This window comes from Oncorhynchus gorbuscha, linkage group LG11, assembly GCF_021184085.1.
Source record: "Oncorhynchus gorbuscha isolate QuinsamMale2020 ecotype Even-year linkage group LG11, OgorEven_v1.0, whole genome shotgun sequence".
NCBI classification, from domain to species: domain Eukaryota; kingdom Metazoa; phylum Chordata; class Actinopteri; order Salmoniformes; family Salmonidae; genus Oncorhynchus; species Oncorhynchus gorbuscha.
Window position 1 is genome coordinate 56,669,036 of NC_060183.1, and position 16,956 is coordinate 56,685,991.

The window sequence follows — 16,956 nt, forward strand, 5'->3', positions numbered from 1 at the left end:
TATGTTGACAATTTAGCAGAGTGAGTTTCTTCTTCATTATTCATACATAATTGCTGATGCAGGCATCTGTGATGATGAATGTTCTCTCATTGGCTTGTCTGTGCAGTCTGCACACACCTCCAACAGCTAGAGCACTTGCATAGAACTGAGCACCTTTCTTCAGCTCCTGTGACTGTACAAGCTACCTACCACAGCCCATATAGTCTATGACCAAGATCATCTTCTGAAGCCAACCCATGATGTGACTCATCTTCAGCGGTAAGAAAATTACAACATTATATAGCAAATAATTACAAGTCTAATATACCATCATTTACTCAATCTTTAACTAAAATCAAAATTGTACACATTATTCAATGAATGCAATAATTTACCATTTTCTAGAGTAATTCCTTTTCATGCTCATCAAAATAAGACACTTATACGATAATGGTTAGGATTTTTCTCAATTGGCCAAGGAGTTACAACTTGAAACCTGACAGGGGTGGTATCATTTTACCAGCCTGTCGCATAGCTTTGCTGGTTGCCCTTGTAGGTAGACTAAAGTGCAGGATTGTATTGTGAATAATCAGAACTGTAATCTACTGTAAAGTTCTACTAATCTAACAAATTCACAACTACCTTATACACACAAATGTAAGGGATGAATAAGAATATGTACATATAAATATATGGATGAGCGATTAGCAGTGCGGCATAGGCAAGATGCAGTAGATGGTATAGAAAAGTGTATACATATGAGATGAGTAATGTAGGATATGTAAACATTATTAAAGTGGCATTATTTAACGTGACTAGTGATACCTTTATTATGTCCATTTATTAAAGTGGCCAGAGATGAGTCTGTATGTTAATAATAATAATATATGCCATTTAGCAGACGCTTTTATCCAAAGCGACTTACAGTCATGTGTGCATACATTCTACGTATGGGTGGTCCCGGGGACCCTGGCAGCAAGCGCCATGCTCTACCAACTGAGCTACAGAAGGACCACTCGACAGCAGCCTCTCTGTTAGTGATGGCTGTTTAACAGTCTGATGGCCTTGAGATAGAAGCTGTTTTTCAGTCTCTCGGTCCCAGCTTTGATGCACCTGTACTGACCTCGCCTTCTGGATGATAGCGGGGTGAACAGGCAGTGGCTCGGGTCATTGTTGTCCTTGATGATCTTTTGTCCTTCCTGTGACATCGGGTGCTGCAGGTGTCACAGAGGGCAGCTAGTTTGCCCCCTGTGATGCGTTGTACAGACCGCACTACCCTCTGGAGAGCCTTGCAGTTGAGGGCAGCGCAGTTGCCGTACATGGTGGTGATGACAGGATGCTCCCGATTGTGCATCATTTACAGATGACAAAAGATTGGCAGACAAAATAGAAAGCTTTGAAATTCACTGGAGTTAAAAAATATCTGTTCTCCTAACGAAGAGCCCTAGTTTAAAAGTAGTAACAATGTAATGAACATAGGATGAGGAAAATACATAAAAGCAGTGAAACAGACACATACTGTAATATTGCACATTAAGAAATTGTGTCCCTTCTCAGCGCTGTCCTATGTGGCTGACAGCATAATTTCCTGCTGCTGCCCCTCCGGAAAGATCAAATCAGCTACAGGTTGACAATATCAGCTCAGGGGTAAGTGTTTTGACCTGCCAAAGTTTACATCCAGTTTCACATGTCCTGTCAAATCTATGGGTGTGTGTAGGTATAGTAGCTGAGTAAAGTATGTTAAACTTCTGTTTTTCTATTTTGCAGGGGAGGATGTGTGGACAGTCTTCAAAGCGGCACCTTCCAGTGAAAACCCTCCAGAAAATAAGATCCTCTCTTAGATGGCTATTTTAGAGAGGGACTAGGGGTAGGGTTTTTGTACTTTGAAAATGCATCCTTCCTTCAAGATTTCACTGATTAGTACAGAATTAGATAGTTCTGCATATGTCTAGCCGGTACTTTTCCTCTGTGCTTGTGATAATGACGACTTGTCTGTAAACTCCTTGTTTGGGAGGTGGATATATCTGACAACACCCAAGTACAGAAGGTAACCAGCAGAGTCGAGTGTATCTGAACTGCAACCTATTTTGCTTTCATTATATTTAGTAAAATCTATGACAAACGTATTGAACAAAGTTATATGTAATTAAGAAAATGTTACTTGATGGATCACATTTCAGACTTGATTGTAGCTTTATTGCTGTTATCTAACAAATCTCTATTTTCTGGGACAGGACCATTTACACTGGTAAAAAATATCTTTACAGGTTTCTTGACCCAACCTTACAACCACTGCTAAATGTCAGCGCTAAAGCCAGAGCTATTACAGACGTCACAGAGCTATAAAAAGTCAAGGCCTATATTCGTCATACTCTATTTAGAGAACTATAGAATCGTAAATAATGCCCATAAAACAAAATCACAATCGACATATTTTATATTACCATTCTTTCATCTAACAGACAAACCCTTCAAAGCGAATTTGATACGCTTTACAAATGTGTCTACGAGCTTCAAGACTCCCACCTTTGGTGAGAATTAGTGGTTGCTGCACACAAAGAAAAAAAACAATATGACGTAACAATGTTATATAGAAAAATAAACTGTAAATTAATGTATGAAGATAGATTGCCTGTTCTCACATGTCAGTTTGGTTTGAATAGACACCATTTGTCAGTGTAGGTCAGCCTTGCACAGCTAGGTAAAAAGGAGTTTGTCACATGATCATTCTTTATGTCCATCCTTCTGTCTGTTACTCTTTCAGCCAGGTGAGCAGTTGAGGTGTGTAGTAGGTGATGATGATGTCAGCACCTAGAGCAGGGGAAGAATATACAACTAGAGCAGTAGAACTCAATCTCTCTATAGAGAGCACTGTTCCTCCAGACCCAAATTCTCCCATCCCCTCTCACCTGCCCTGCGGAAGGCAGTCATAGACTCCAGTACAGCGGTGCGCAGGTCAAAAGCTCCAGCCTGGGCCCCATGCCACAGCATGGCAAACTCCCCTGACACATTATACACTGCCAGTGGGTGAGTGGGGTGCTGGAAAAGACCAGAGAAGGATGGTAAGAAAGCGATGGAGCAGATGAAACTATTGTGAAAGATAGTGAAAACATGTAAACTCAGCAAAAAAAGAAACATCTCCTCACTGTCAACTGCGTTTATTTTCAGCAAACTTAACATGTGTACATATTTGTATGAACATAACAAGATTCAACAACTGAGACAAACTGAACGAGTCCCACAGACATGTGACTAACAGACATTGAATAATGTGTCCCTGCACAAAGGGGGGGGGGGGATTTTGACAAATCAAAAGTAAGAGTCTGTATCTGGTGTGGCCACTAGCTGCATTAAGTACTGCAGTGCATCTCCCCCTCATGGATTGCACCGGATTTGCCAGTTCTTGCTGTGAGATGTTACCCCACTCTTCCACCAAGGCACCTGCAAGTTCCCAGGCATTTCTGGGGGGGAATGGCCCTAGCCCTCACTCTCCGATCCAAAAGGTCCCAGACGTACTCAATGGGATTGAGATCTGGGATCTTCACTGGCCATGGCAGAACACTGACATTCCTGTCTTGCAGGAAATCACACACAGAACAAGCAGTAGGGCTGGTGGCATGGTCATGCTGGAGGGTCATGTCAGGATGAGCCTGCAGGAAGGGTTACCACATGAGGGAGGAGGAAGTCTTCCCTGTAACGCACAGCGTTGAGATTGCCTGCAATGACAACAAGCTCAGTCCGATGATGCTGTGACACACCGCCCCAGACCATGACGGACCCTCCACCTCCAAATTGATCCCGCTCCAAAGTACAGGCCTAAATGTAACACTCATTCCTTTGACGATAAATGCGAATCGGACTATCACCCCTGGTGAGCCAAAACCGTGACTCGTCAGTGAAGAGCATTTTTTGCCAGTCCTGTCTGGTCCAACGACAGTGGGTTTGTGCCCATTGGTGACGTTTTTGACAGTTACAACAGGCCTACAAGCCCTCAGTCTAGCCTCTCTCAGCCTATTGCGGACAGTCTGAGCACTGATGGAGAGATTGTGCGTCCCTGTAGCTCTGTCTTAGGCATCTCACAGTACAGACATCGCAATTTATTGCCCTGGCCACATCTGCAGTCCTCATATCTCCTTGCAGCATGCCTAAGGGAAGTTCACGCAGATGAGCAGGGACCCTGAGCATCTTTCTTTTGGTGTTTTTCCAGAGTCAGTAGAAAGGCCTCTTTAGTGTCCTAAGTCTTCATAACTGTGACCTTAAATTGCCTTCCATCTGTAAGCTGTTAGTGTCTTAATGACCGTTCCACAGGTGCATGTTCATGAATTATTTATGGTTCATTGAACAAGCATGGGAAACAGTGTTTAAACCCTTTACAGTGGAGATTTGTGAAGTTATTTGGATTTTTACAAATTATCTTTGAAAGACAGGGTCCTGAAAAAGGGCTGTTTCTTTTTTTGCTGAGTTCATGTTGTCAGAAGAGAAGCTAAAGAGGCAAGTTTTGTAGTCTTTATAGATAACTGATGAAAAGCTTGGATGTGAATTTAGTGTGGTGTGGTTATTTAGCTCAAACTATCAACACCACTCCCAGAGCCTGAAACACTGTTACCAGACAGAAAGGGGTTAATGAGGGAGAACATACTGACCTTGTCTTTGACCTCCCTCACTATGTCCAGATAGGGCAGTCCTGGCTTCACCATCAGCATATCTGCTCCCTCCTTGACATCTCTGTCCTGAGATAAAACCATAAACAAAACCTCAACCAGCTGGGTAAACAGAAGATCTCTGACACAAACACGATCTCTCCCTAATACACACGGACAGACTTCAGACACTTTCTTACCACAGCTCGTAGTGCCAGGCCCCTTGCACCGGAGGGCAGCTGATAACAGCGCCTATCTCCAAATGCTGGCTTGGACTGTGCTGCATCTCTACACACACGTAATAACAGATCTTAGAACATCTTGTCAAATGGTAACGCGTAAGTAATGCCTTTTCTGCCCATCTTAAGTTTTACAATCAATTGTTACCTGAAGGGACCATAGTAACAGGAAGCAAACTTGGCACTGTAACTCAGCACTGACACCTGAGGAGGAGGAGGAAATACATGTATTTTCTTGGACATTTTCATTCAGGAAATTCTGCCTTTTAGCAAACGGCTTCCTTACTGAGGATTTCCTTAATGCTAGTTTTCCTTTCCTTATTGAGTCCATATGAATATGCGTTCTATTTGTATGTACAAACTAGTGCTCCCATCTGTTACCTTGTTGCCCATGTCATTGGACATCAGTGAATGTTTGATAGCTCCCACTCGCCCATCCATCATATCAGAGGGTGCAATGATGTGACAACCTGTACGAGACAAACAAGAGATCTTAAACTATTGACATGGGTATAAGGCCCCATAAACAGTAACAACATTGGTATTGATAAACACTATTTTTTAGAAGTGAGTAGAAAACAGAGGGGTGAGGAGTGAACAAACTCACCAGCACGGGCATAGGCCAATGCCACTTCTGCCAAACGTTGGCAACTGGCACCATTGTCCAGAGTGCCATCCTCCCGCAAAATTCCTGAAGGAGAATCAGAGGGCAGTCTTATAACAATGTACTGTCCATCAAAATAAATTATATTTTCATTAGTTTTAGACAAATGGAATGTGATTGAGAGTGACTGACCACAGTGTCCATGTGAGGTGTAGGGACAGAGGCAGACGTCACAGGCCATCAGCAGGTCAGGGAAAAGAGACTTTATCTTCTTCACAGCCAACACAGCCGGAGTATTGTCTGTGTCTGCACCCGAACCTCTCTCATCCTGAGAGGATGACAAGGTGTGCAAGAAATCTGGCGTCAAGCCTTTTAAATGCATATCAAGAGCATACAGATATAGGATCTTAAATTGAGACAGTTTGCTACAGCAGGTTAATAATCCTGCAGCAGGGAAATAATCCTGCAGCAACAGGAAATGTGAATTATTCTGTGGATTATAATTCATTGACATTTATTGTAGGGGTTGATACATTTTACATTAGGGTAAATCAAGTCTGAAATGTTAAAGTGGAAATTACTAACAAAAGTGATCAAATTAAGATCCTACATCTGTATCGGTCTTTCTATAAATAATTAGGGCCAATGTGTGATATTGGGTTCAACACTACAAAATGTTTTAAAACAAACAAAAATGATTTTCATGCAGTACCACATGTGTACTTAGAGGAATAAAAATGAATGTATGCATATTGGCCCATAACTCCACCTATACAACAACAACATACAGTCGTGGCCAAAAGTTTTGAGAATGACACAGATATTAATTTCCACAAAGTTGGCTGCTTCAGTGTCTTTAGATACTTTTGTCAGATGTTACTATGGAATACTGAAGTATAATTACAAGCATTTCATAAGTATCAAAGGCTTTTATTGACAATTACATGAAGTTGATGCAAAGAGTCAATATTTGCACCCTTCTTTTTCAAGACCTCTGCAATCCGCCCTGGCATGCTGTCAATTAACTTCTGGGCCACATCCTGACTGATGGCAGCCTATTCTTGCATAATCAATGCTTGGAGTTTGTCAGAATTTGTGGGTTGTTTGTTTGTCCACCCGCCTCTTGAGGAGTTCTCAATGGGAGTTCTCAAGTTCTCAATGGGATTAAGGTCTGGGGAGTTTCCTGGCCATGGACCTAAAATATTGATGTTTTGTTCCCCGAGCCACAATCATGCTGGGAAAGGCATTGTTCGTCACCAAACTGTTCCTGGATGGTTGTGAGAAGTTGCTATCGGAGAATGTGTTGGTATCATTCTTTATTCATGGCTGTGTTCTTAGGAAAATTGTGAGTGAGCCCACTGTGAAAATGTATATTTGTGTCATTCTCAAAACTTTTGGTCACGACTGTAGGCCTAGGACTATACATACTCTAAGCAGGGTTCATAAAGACATTGGCAAGCAAAATTCAAGGACTTTCAGGGACTTTTTCAAGCACTTCATTGTAATTTTTAAGGACCTCAGTGTTATACAATTGAATAATTTATATAAATTGTACATGTAGGGCTTAATATAGAACCCCCCCCCCCCCAACACATTTTTTTGTTGCAGGTGTAACATGGAAAACAAAATGTATTTGTCATGTTATTTCATTACCTGATCATATTGTGAATAAGACCACTAGGCTTGTCATTATATCCAGAATATCCTACACAATTGTGCACAGTAAACTCTGTCCAATCTGTGGCACAAATACATAGACTCATTATCTTAATGCCTTCTCTGTTAAATCTAACGAGACCCTGCTGTCAATCAAGCAGACAACAACAGATGATCAATATCAATTCACTAGGGATATTAGATCCAATGTGGATCCAGGCACAACTGTCTTCACCAATGTAAGGAATGAGACACCAAAATATTCAGGACATTCCTTGTGTACACCTTTTTTCCAGCGCTTGGGCTGTTGTTGCATCGCATGCACTATCACAACAGCTGTTCAACAGCTGTCCGGTTACTAGTCCAACGCTCTAACCACTAGGCTAAGCTGCTGCCCCAGTATTGACTTAGGTTTTAAGTATCAAGGTAAGGTGACCCTTTTGGTTAGAAGCATTCGATTTTGCAATCGCCTACATCATTTATTTGATTTTCACCCCGTAACATAAGGAGAAACTAAATGTTACGTAGTTACACTGCATTTCTGAGTTACAAAAACAATTAGATCCAGGATTCTTAAAGGGTTCAAGTTCAATGTCTAATTTAACTGATTCATGCATAATATTATATAACGACAATTTACACTGCCATAAATGCAAGGAAAGAAAAGTTGTTTTATGTCACACGATTTTAGACAAATCAGTCAAAACACCAACCATGATAAAAGGTTAAGCATAGGTTTTAAATCAACTTGTGAATCGTATTCAATATAGATAGCCACAATCCCCCCATATCTTAATGTAATGACATGGGGGGGGGGGATGCTGATTATTATCAATGACTTATCAACAGCTGTAACAAGTTGTCCAGTGTAGGAAATCCTCACTGGTACCCTAGTTCATAGAAATACCTATATATACACACACTAAACAAAAATATAAATGCAACATGCAACAATTTTACTGAGTTACAGTTCATATAAAGGAAATCAGTCCATTTAAATAAATTCATTAGGCCCTAATCTATGGATTTCACATGACTGGGCAGGGGTGCAGCCATGAGTTGGCTTGGGAGGACATAGGCCCACCCACTTGGAAACCAGGTTCACCCAATGGGGAGCCAGACCCAGCCAATCAGAATGAGTTTTCCCCCACAAAATTGCTTTATTACAGACAAATACTCCTCAGTTTCATCAGCTGTCCGGGTTGCTGGTCTCAGACGATACCACAGGTGAAAAAGCCAGATGTGGAGGTCCTGGGCTGGTGTGGTTACACATGGTCTGCGGTTGTGAGGCTGGTTGGAAGTACTCCCAAATTCTCTCCAATGACGTTGGAGGCGGCTTATGGTAGAGACATTAATATTAAATTATCTGGTAACAGCTCTGGTGGACGTTCCTGCAGTCGGCATGACAATTGCATGCTTCCTCAAAACTTTAGACATCTGTGTCATTGTGTTGTGTGACAAAACTGCACATTTTAGAGTGGCCTTTTATTGTCCCCAGCACAAGGTGCACCTATATAATGATCATGCTGTTTAAACAGCTTCTTGATATTACAGCACCTGTGAGGTGGATCGACTATCTCAGAAAATGAGAAATGCTCACTAACAGGGACATAAACAAATATGTGCACAAAATTGGAGAGAATTTTTTTTTTGTCTTTATGGAAAAGTTCAGGGATCTTTTATTTCAGCTCATGGAACGTGGAACACTTTACATGTTGCGTTTATATTTTTGATACAGTATAGTTTACTGGTACCTTAGCTATTTTTGCAGGCACTCCGAAAATCAGCACACACTTCAAACCCTTTTCCACAAGGGGGCGTAGCATGCCCTCCAGTTTATTCACTCCATATCTGAGAAGAGAAAAAAATAGATTGAGGGAGACACAGGGAATGGACAAACAACAAAGTGCTATTTCAATACAACTTTGATGCAAGATATTATATAGTGGCACTTCATTAGCAATGCATTGTGATGTATTTGATCTCCATAGCCTAAAATCATGTTTTCTTGGGCAACAAACCAAATCAGTCTTAGTAAGTTAGATAACTGCCGAAGTCAGATAACTACCGGAGTGCCAAGTCTATAACAAATAGGCTTCTCAACAGTTTTTACCCCCAAGCCATAAGACTCCTGAATCACTCTGTATCACGGAGGCGCTCCGCACCGCTAAAGCTAACTCTCTCTCCTCTGCTCTCATCCTTCTAGACCTATCTGCTGCCTTCGATACTGTGAACCATCAGATCCTCCTCTCCACCCTCTCCGAGTTGGGCATCTCCAGCACGGCCCACGCTTGGATTGCGTCCTACCTGACAGGTCGCTCCTACCAGGTGGCGTGGCGAGAATCTGTCTCCTCACCACGCGCTCTCACCACTGGTGTCCCCCAGGACTCTGTTCTAGGCCCTCTCCTATTCTCGCTATACACCAAGTCACTTGGCTCTGTCATAACCTCACATGGTCTCTCCTATCATTGCTATGCAGACGACACACAATTAATCTTCTCCTTTCCCCCTTCTGATGACCAGGTGGTGAATCGCATCTCTGCATGTCTGGCAGACATATCAGTGTGGATGACGGATCACCACCTCAAGCTGAACTTCGGCAAGACGGAGCTGCTCTTCCTCCCGGGGAAGGACTGCCCGTTCCATGATCTCGCCATCACGGTTGACAACTCCATTGTGTCCTCCTCCCAGAGCGCTAAGAACCTTGGCGTGATCCTGGACAACACCCTGTCGTTCTCAACTAACATCAAGGCGGTGGCCCGTTCCTGTAGGTTCATGCTCTACAACATCCGCAGAGTACGACCCTGCCTCACACAGGAAGCGGCGCAGGTCCTAATCCAGGCACTTGTCATCTCCCGTCTGGATTACTGCAACTCGCTGTTGGCTGGGCTCCCTGCCTGTGCCATTAAACCCCTACAACTCATCCAGAACGCCGCAGCCCGTCTAGTGTTCAACCTTCCCAAGTTCTCTCACGTCACCCCGCTCCTCCGCTCTCTCCACTGGCTTCCAGTTGAAGCTCGCATCCGCTACAAGACCATGGTGCTTGCCTACGGAGCTGTGAGGGGAACGGCACCTCAGTACCTCCAGGCTCTGATCAGGCCCTACACCCAAATAAGGGCACTGCGTTCATCCACCTCTGGCCTGCTCGCCTCCCTACCACTGAGGAAGTACAGTTCCCGCTCAGCCCAGTCAAAACTGTTCGCTGCTCTGGCTCCCCAATGGTGGAACAAACTCCCTCACGACGCCAGGACAGCGGAGTCAATCACCACCTTCCGGAGACACCTGAAACCCCACCTCTTTAAGGAATACTTAGGATAGGATAAAGTAATCCTTCTCACCCCCCTCCCCCCTTAAAATATTTAGATGCACTATTGTAAAGTGGCTGTTCCACTGGATGTCATAAGGTGAATGCACCAATTTGTAAGTCGCTCTGGATAAGAGCGTCTGCTAAATGACTTAAATGTAAATGTAATGTAACAGGTCATCAAATGGCTACCCGGACTATTTGCATTGTGTGCCCCCCCAACCCCTCTTTTACGTTGCTGCTACTCTCTGTTTATCATATATAAATAGTCACTTTAACTATACATTCATGTACATACTACCTCAAATTGGGCCGACCAACCAGTGCTCCCGCACATTGGCTAACCGGGCTGTCTGCATTATGTCCCACCACCCATCATCATATACGCATAGTCACTTTAACCATATCTCATGTACATACTACCTCAATCAGCCTGACTAACCGGTGTCTGTATGTAGCCTCGCTACTTTTATAGCCTCGCTACTGTATAAAGTCTTGCTTCTGTTATTTTTCACTGTCTTTTTATTTCTTTACTTACCTATTGTTCACCTAATACCTTTTTTGGACTATTGGTTAGAGCCTGTAAGTAAGCATTTCACTGTAAGGTCTACACCTGTTGTATTCGGCGCACGTGACAAATAAACTTGGATTTGATTTGAACTATAGACACAATATTTTCAACTCTGACACATAATAGTACCAAGGTTTAGGGCTCAGTATTGGTTTACAGCCTACTTTATTGTAACCAAACGGTACATGATAAGAGAGGGTTGTGAGGGACAAAAAGCTAATGGATTCTCTTCTTATCTTGGCCCAGTTGTTGTCTCTGGATCCACCCTGCCTCACAGTATTTATCTGGAGGTCACAGCCTTGCTCTCAATGGTCCCATCCCCCGCTCATTCTCACTCAATCAAATAGCCATGATAATTCTAATTGAAAGTATTTTTTTTTCAAAGTCATATGTTTTAAAATAGGATTACAATACATGATACATTAATAGCACATTGGGGGTATTCAACTACTGTACCCAGCATAGATGAGCAATTATCATAGATGAGATTATAAACCAAATGAACATGTAATCTGGAGTCATTACCTGGCCTGGCCAGGTAGACTAGCGATGTGCTCCACAGCATCAGGGCTGTCACTGTTGGAGAAAAGAACCAGAAAGCTGCCATGTCACAAAGACACATAGCCACCCAAATATATACAGTACCAGTCAAAAGTTTAGACACACCTCATTCAAGGGTTTTTCTGTAATTTGACTATTTTCTACATTGTAGAATAATAGTGAAGCCATCAAAACGATGAAATAACACATATGGAATCATATAGTAACCAAAAAAAAAAGAGTTAAACAAATCAAATTTTATATTTGAGATTCTTCAAAGTAGCCATCCTTTGCCTTGATGACAGCTTTGCACACTTGGCATTCTCTCAACCAGCTTCAAGAGGAATGCTTTTCCAGCAGTCTTGAAGGAGTTCCCACATATGCTCATTTTTAAAAACTTTTTCAAACATATGTGTTATTTCATAGTTTTATGTCTTCGCTATTTTTCTACAATGTGGAAAATTGTACAAATAAAGAAAAAGCCTTGAATGAGTTGGTGTGTACAAACTTCTCACTGGTACTGTACAGTTTACCTTACTTTGACATTTGTATCACAACATCAAGACATCCTAGTGTCTATGTGGTAGAGGAGAGACATTACGTGATGAAGATGGGGTAGATGAGGTTCTCAGGTCTCAAGTCTGAGGCACAGGTCTGCCAGTATCTGAGTGTTGGGTGGAAATAGCCACTGTGGAGGAGAGACTCGACAGGTTGCATCTTTGCCCTGAGAGAGAGGAAGAGAGAGGTGTTTGACAATGGAACTTATATTCACGCCCACATTTCTGAGAGGCATTGGAATGAGAGAATGGTTTACACATTCACCCACATTAACTGGCCAAGCATGCGTGAAACCCGACTTAAACGAAACAATTGGATGACCCTGAGTGACAGCAGTGATAATGCTGGTTCACACAACGTGAGCAAGAGTGTTTGTTCACATTTATGAAAGCACATCCCAGATCCGTTTAATGATATAATTTCAAGATTTATTAACATGAAAAGGTCTACATTTATATTAAAATGGCTGATTTTATTCAAATGGGTGGAGAGTCCGTCCATAATTCCTATTTTCTTAGGAACTATCCATAAACACGCGGACTAGAGAAGCAAAATGCATGCTTTGACACCTGACATCAAAAGTTCACAGCTGGAAACGAGTAACGTTAAAGCGATACCTGACAAAAAAAGCGCGTTTGATAAAATAAAAATACAACGAGTTAAATGACTGATTTAGAAAGCAAGTTTACAATATTGTGCTTTATGACATACAACACCCACTATTAGTAATGATTAAGCTAAATCTGTTATTAAACAATAGGTGTAAAATAATTAAATGTAATGACAGAAAGCTAACTTCAATTTATTCGATCAAGGATCATGTGCTCCATACACCAAACGGCTATAGCAAGCACACTTGCAACTCCTCCTGCTCATATTCTGCAGATGTATAACTTGTTCACCTTGCAACATCCAAAACGTAATTTATCAGCATAAACTAACATACAACAAGGTTAATGTTCGTGTTCTTACCTGGTACAGTACGTCCTTGCTCATTGGCATTCGCTTGCACTAGTCTCACGCACTAACGGGCCACCGTAAATTCCGTGAACGTACAAATTCTCGCGATTGTACACTATCTCAGTGAAGGAAGGAAAACATTACGAAAAAATCGGAACTCAATGGATTAAGGTAAAACCTCAAACTGTTGTTAAAATCTTGTAATGTCATACAATAACCCCCATCAGTTCACACGTGCAAAGAAGGAGAAATAGATGTATGTGGTGATTGTAGCTTGCTAGTATGAGATGAAGAAGGGCTTCGCTAGGAGATTCTGTAGATAGCGAGCTAGCTCATTGTGCTAGCACTGTCTGACTGTAGCTCAGCTAACGTTAGCTAACTATCCGAATAATCTGACAATACAGCATTTGATCGGTTAACTACTAGACAGATATTACGTTATTCGTTTGCGATTTCAACTATCATCACTACCCTCGAACCATTGTATTTCTGAACGACACATCAGTTTCGTCTAGACTAACTTTACAGATTGAGATTAACAATGTTTGCAATTTTTGATACGTTTGTTTCAATCGACTTCACGCTTGTTACAATGTAATTTGGTAAAAGGGAACTGAAAACTGTTATTGTCCCTGATGTTCAGTGTATGGCCATTTCAATAAATGGAAGTTACATTTGGTTGTCATGCTCTGAATAAAATATCTCTGTTTCTAAATAAAGGCAGAACACCTTGATTCTTTGAAGACATCCTCCACATGTGAAGCTCATCACTGGCTCACAGTATTCCGTCCTCTCTGCCCCCCACTGTCTTCAATGATGTAGATGAACTTTATCGTCTGTGCAGCAGTTCCTCTTCTATTGCCTTCTGTGGATTCCTGCCCAGATGTCCATGTCTCCTTTCCTTCACACTTTACCACCCTGAGTCTGGAACATCACCTCTCCTGAGTCGAACCAGTGACTATACCCCAGCTCATCCCTGGTTGAACAGTCCACCTGTGTCTACTTCCTCCACCTTAAGGCAATGCTGTTCTCTCTGCGGGAGCTGGTCCAATGGCTGGGCTTTGCCACTTTTGAGCTCTTCCTCCAACTGGGGGCTCTGCTGGTTTTCAGCGTGCTGGTAGCGCTACGGGCCGACTTCTTTGACCCTGGGATGAGCTGGTGGCTGGTCTTCATCCCTCTGTTTGCCGCTGATGGCCTCAGCACCTACTTCACAGCCATCGTGTCCATCCGGCTGTACCAGGAGAATGAGAAAAGGCTGGCAGTGCTGAGGCTGCTATGGGTGCTGACGGTGCTCAGCCTTAAGCTGGTGTGTGAGGTGCTGCTGTGCCAGAAGCTGGCAGAGCAGGAGCAGGCGCGCGATCTGTGGTTCGGTCTCATTGTCTCACCGCTCTTCATCCTCCTGCAGCTGCTGATGATTCGTGCCTGCCGCGTCAACTGAGGCCAGGGGCAGTTTTGTTTAGCAACAAAATTGATGCGTGCGCAACTATGGGGGGGGGGAACCCAGACCAGGTTGGGCAAATTTGGTTGTGTATCAGCAGTTTTTCTCATGTTATGTCAGTCACTCAATTATACCATGTCAGCTAACATTTTTTAGATTGGTAAATTATAGTCTTGCCAGCTATTTAAACTTTGTCTAATTACCGACCAGGGGGGCCCCATTGATTTTGTTACTCACTCAGATATCATATTAAAAACAGCAAACATTTCTCTCCCTAAGGTAGAATGTGTAGAATATCAGGAAATTAGCTGTAAAACTGCATATTATTCCTTCCGCTGTCACGTTTTGCTTGCAAGGTAGGGGTGCAAAAGGTAGGGCCCCCAAAAGGTTAGGGCTGGCTCTTAAGGCATGTTGGGGCGGCAGGGTAGCCTAGTGGTTAGAGGGTTGGAAAAGTAACCAAAAGGTTGCAAGATCAAATCCCGAGCTGACAAGGTAAAATTCTGTCGTACTGCCCCTGTTAACCCACTGTTCCTAGGCCGTCATTGAAAATAAGAATTTGTTCTTAACTGACTTGCCTAGTTAAATAAAGGTAATAAATCAAATGTGTGTGTCTGGATGTAAGGGGGACTGTATGGATGTAGGTACACAGATCCAGACCTCATGAGTTCAGAATTTCGTGACCCCCAAAGTTCTCCATCCCTGGCTTAGATTGTTGACAACATGTAAACTATATTTACTTTCAATGTTTATTGAAAACATAAATATATTTGCACAATGAGTACTTGCTGTCTCTCAAATACATTATTGGTTAGCTAGCTAGCGAAAACACCTCTAAACAAGATATGATATCAATGAGAAGATACAGGCTACAACGACCCACCTACCATTCCCCTCATGGCAGGTTCTTGTCAATGGTGGAGTTAATTTTGCATGGCCCCGGGTAGACCGCGGTCTTAAGTGAATTATCCTACCCATCTTGGGCACCGGGCCATGCAAAACGAAATTCACTATTATTGCTAGCTATCATAACAACGCATGCATTCCGGGCCACATCGATGCGCTTGGATCACTTTCGTGACGTTGTGTGCCAACCCGTCTATACAGGTGGGTTGTTTTAATTAACAGACTATTGTCAGTGGACTAATGGCTGGAGATGAGGGTCATGGGTTTCCCCTCAGTTTCTGACCTCGTCTGAGGACAGTGTGACAGTGTTTCCATGCGCTTTGTCTGTATGGCTCTCCCATGAACATTGCTGCCTGTGGATAAAATGTATTGTATTTGATCTGTGTTATGGTCCTCTTGTTCAAGCATGGCCTAATTGTATCCTTCAAAGTGTAATTCCTAACGTGAAATGTGGTGCTGGGGAGGGATAATTGAAGTACTGTCTTGAATTTGGTTAGACTGTCCCAGTTTGTTTTCTTTTCTGCTCGTTTTTGGTAACCTTGTTGTTGTTTGTATATATGTGTAAATAAACATTTAAGCAGGTAAAGTTGATAGTGTAATATTATTTAATATCATCAGAAATCTATGAAACATTAATCAGCCCTCTTTTGGACAATGCTGAACGGATTGCCGTTATGTCCCATGTAGACTTAGATCTTTGGTATGTCCACTGTTGTGCCTTATGACGACGAAATGTGGGCACAAGGTGTCGCTATTTACATTGAAGATGGGCGTGTGACCCACTCAATTTCCTATGCCTAAACCAACATTGGCAAGGCCGTTCAAGTAATAAAAGGAACTCACTCCTATATGAACTTTCATGGAAGGAAAAGTCATAATCGCTAATATCATGGCTAAGGCTGCATAAGCTTCATTTAGGAAAATAAAATACATGTTGAGCTGTTTGACCATTTTAGGCCTATCAAGCTCCAATCTCTTGTTTTCCTATTATTACATGGATTAAGGTGAGAGAATCGAACATGATCCAATAGTCTCACAGGATTTCATTTAATGTTTTCCCTAAACAACTAGTAGAATAGTAGTAGGCATAGCTTGACCAAATTAATTATTTTATATCCAGCACCCTTTTATTTAGAGTGCTGGCAAGGCAACAGCAGGGACTTTAAATGTATTGGTCTTGGACACGAATGGTCGATTATTTGCTCTGCTCCACACACACATTTAAATACTTGAATCTATTAAAACCATTTAATGGTACTTTTCATGTTTATGTCAGTAATTAAATTGAAATGAAATGCATTGATTAAAAAATAAATAAAAGAACAATTGAGGAGTCGATACGTGCTTGTATGATAAAATATTTCAATTTATTCACTGAAAGGGTTAAACCGTAAAAGTGGGGCTGAACTGAATTTCCTTGAGTGACAGTTCCTCTTTACTTACTCAACAATAGAAAGAGGAGGGATTTCCTTTGATGGGTGGTACTCTGTGAAAATGGGGTGTATTCCAAATCGATATCACCAAATGAGGTTGCTTCTTGGGGCGCTGTTCTTAAGACTGAATA

At 42.2% G+C, this 16,956-nt stretch overlaps 2 protein-coding genes and 1 long non-coding RNA gene across 3 annotated transcripts; 2 read left to right on the forward strand and 1 right to left on the reverse strand.

Annotated features, from left to right (window-relative positions):
* The first annotated feature begins 100 nt into the window (after window positions 1-100).
* LOC124048985 lies at window positions 101-2,603 on the forward strand. The gene is made up of 3 exons (XR_006841337.1): window positions 101-258; window positions 1,537-1,626; window positions 1,747-2,603. It is a non-coding gene; the product is annotated as an uncharacterized LOC124048985 (long non-coding RNA).
* Window positions 2,154-13,194, reverse strand: LOC124048982 (delta-aminolevulinic acid dehydratase-like). The gene is made up of 12 exons (XM_046370232.1): window positions 13,064-13,194; window positions 12,135-12,257; window positions 11,519-11,569; window positions 8,873-8,969; window positions 5,655-5,790; window positions 5,466-5,549; window positions 5,240-5,328; window positions 5,007-5,062; window positions 4,820-4,907; window positions 4,623-4,709; window positions 2,889-3,018; window positions 2,154-2,790 (listed from the first exon to the last, which is right to left on the reverse strand). The coding sequence occupies exons 2-12, from the start codon at window positions 12,248-12,250 to the stop codon at window positions 2,732-2,734; spliced, it is 993 nt and encodes a 330-aa protein (XP_046226188.1). The 5' UTR covers window positions 12,251-12,257; window positions 13,064-13,194; the 3' UTR covers window positions 2,154-2,731.
* On the forward strand, window positions 13,074-15,974 carry LOC124048983 (transmembrane protein 203-like). Its single transcript, XM_046370233.1, has 2 exons — window positions 13,074-13,222; window positions 13,772-15,974. The coding sequence occupies exon 2, from the start codon at window positions 14,073-14,075 to the stop codon at window positions 14,487-14,489; it is 417 nt and encodes a 138-aa protein (XP_046226189.1). The 5' UTR covers window positions 13,074-13,222; window positions 13,772-14,072; the 3' UTR covers window positions 14,490-15,974.
* Window positions 15,975-16,956: the final 982 nt, after the last annotated feature.

Coding starts and splice junctions, on each gene's coding strand:
- LOC124048983 (XM_046370233.1), top strand. CDS start 14,073: ATGCTGTTCTCTCTGCGGGAGCTGGTCCAATGGCTGGGCTTTGCCACT.
- LOC124048982 (XM_046370232.1), bottom strand. CDS start 12,250: ATGCAACCTGTCGAGTCTCTCCTCCACAGTGGCTATTTCCACCCAACA. Junction 5,329..5,465: donor ATTGGCCTATGCCCGTGCTG/GTGAGTTTGTTC, acceptor TGTCTCGTACAG/GTTGTCACATCATTGCACCC. Junction 4,710..4,819: donor GCCTGGCACTACGAGCTGTG/GTAAGAAAGTGT, acceptor GTTTTATCTCAG/GACAGAGATGTCAAGGAGGG.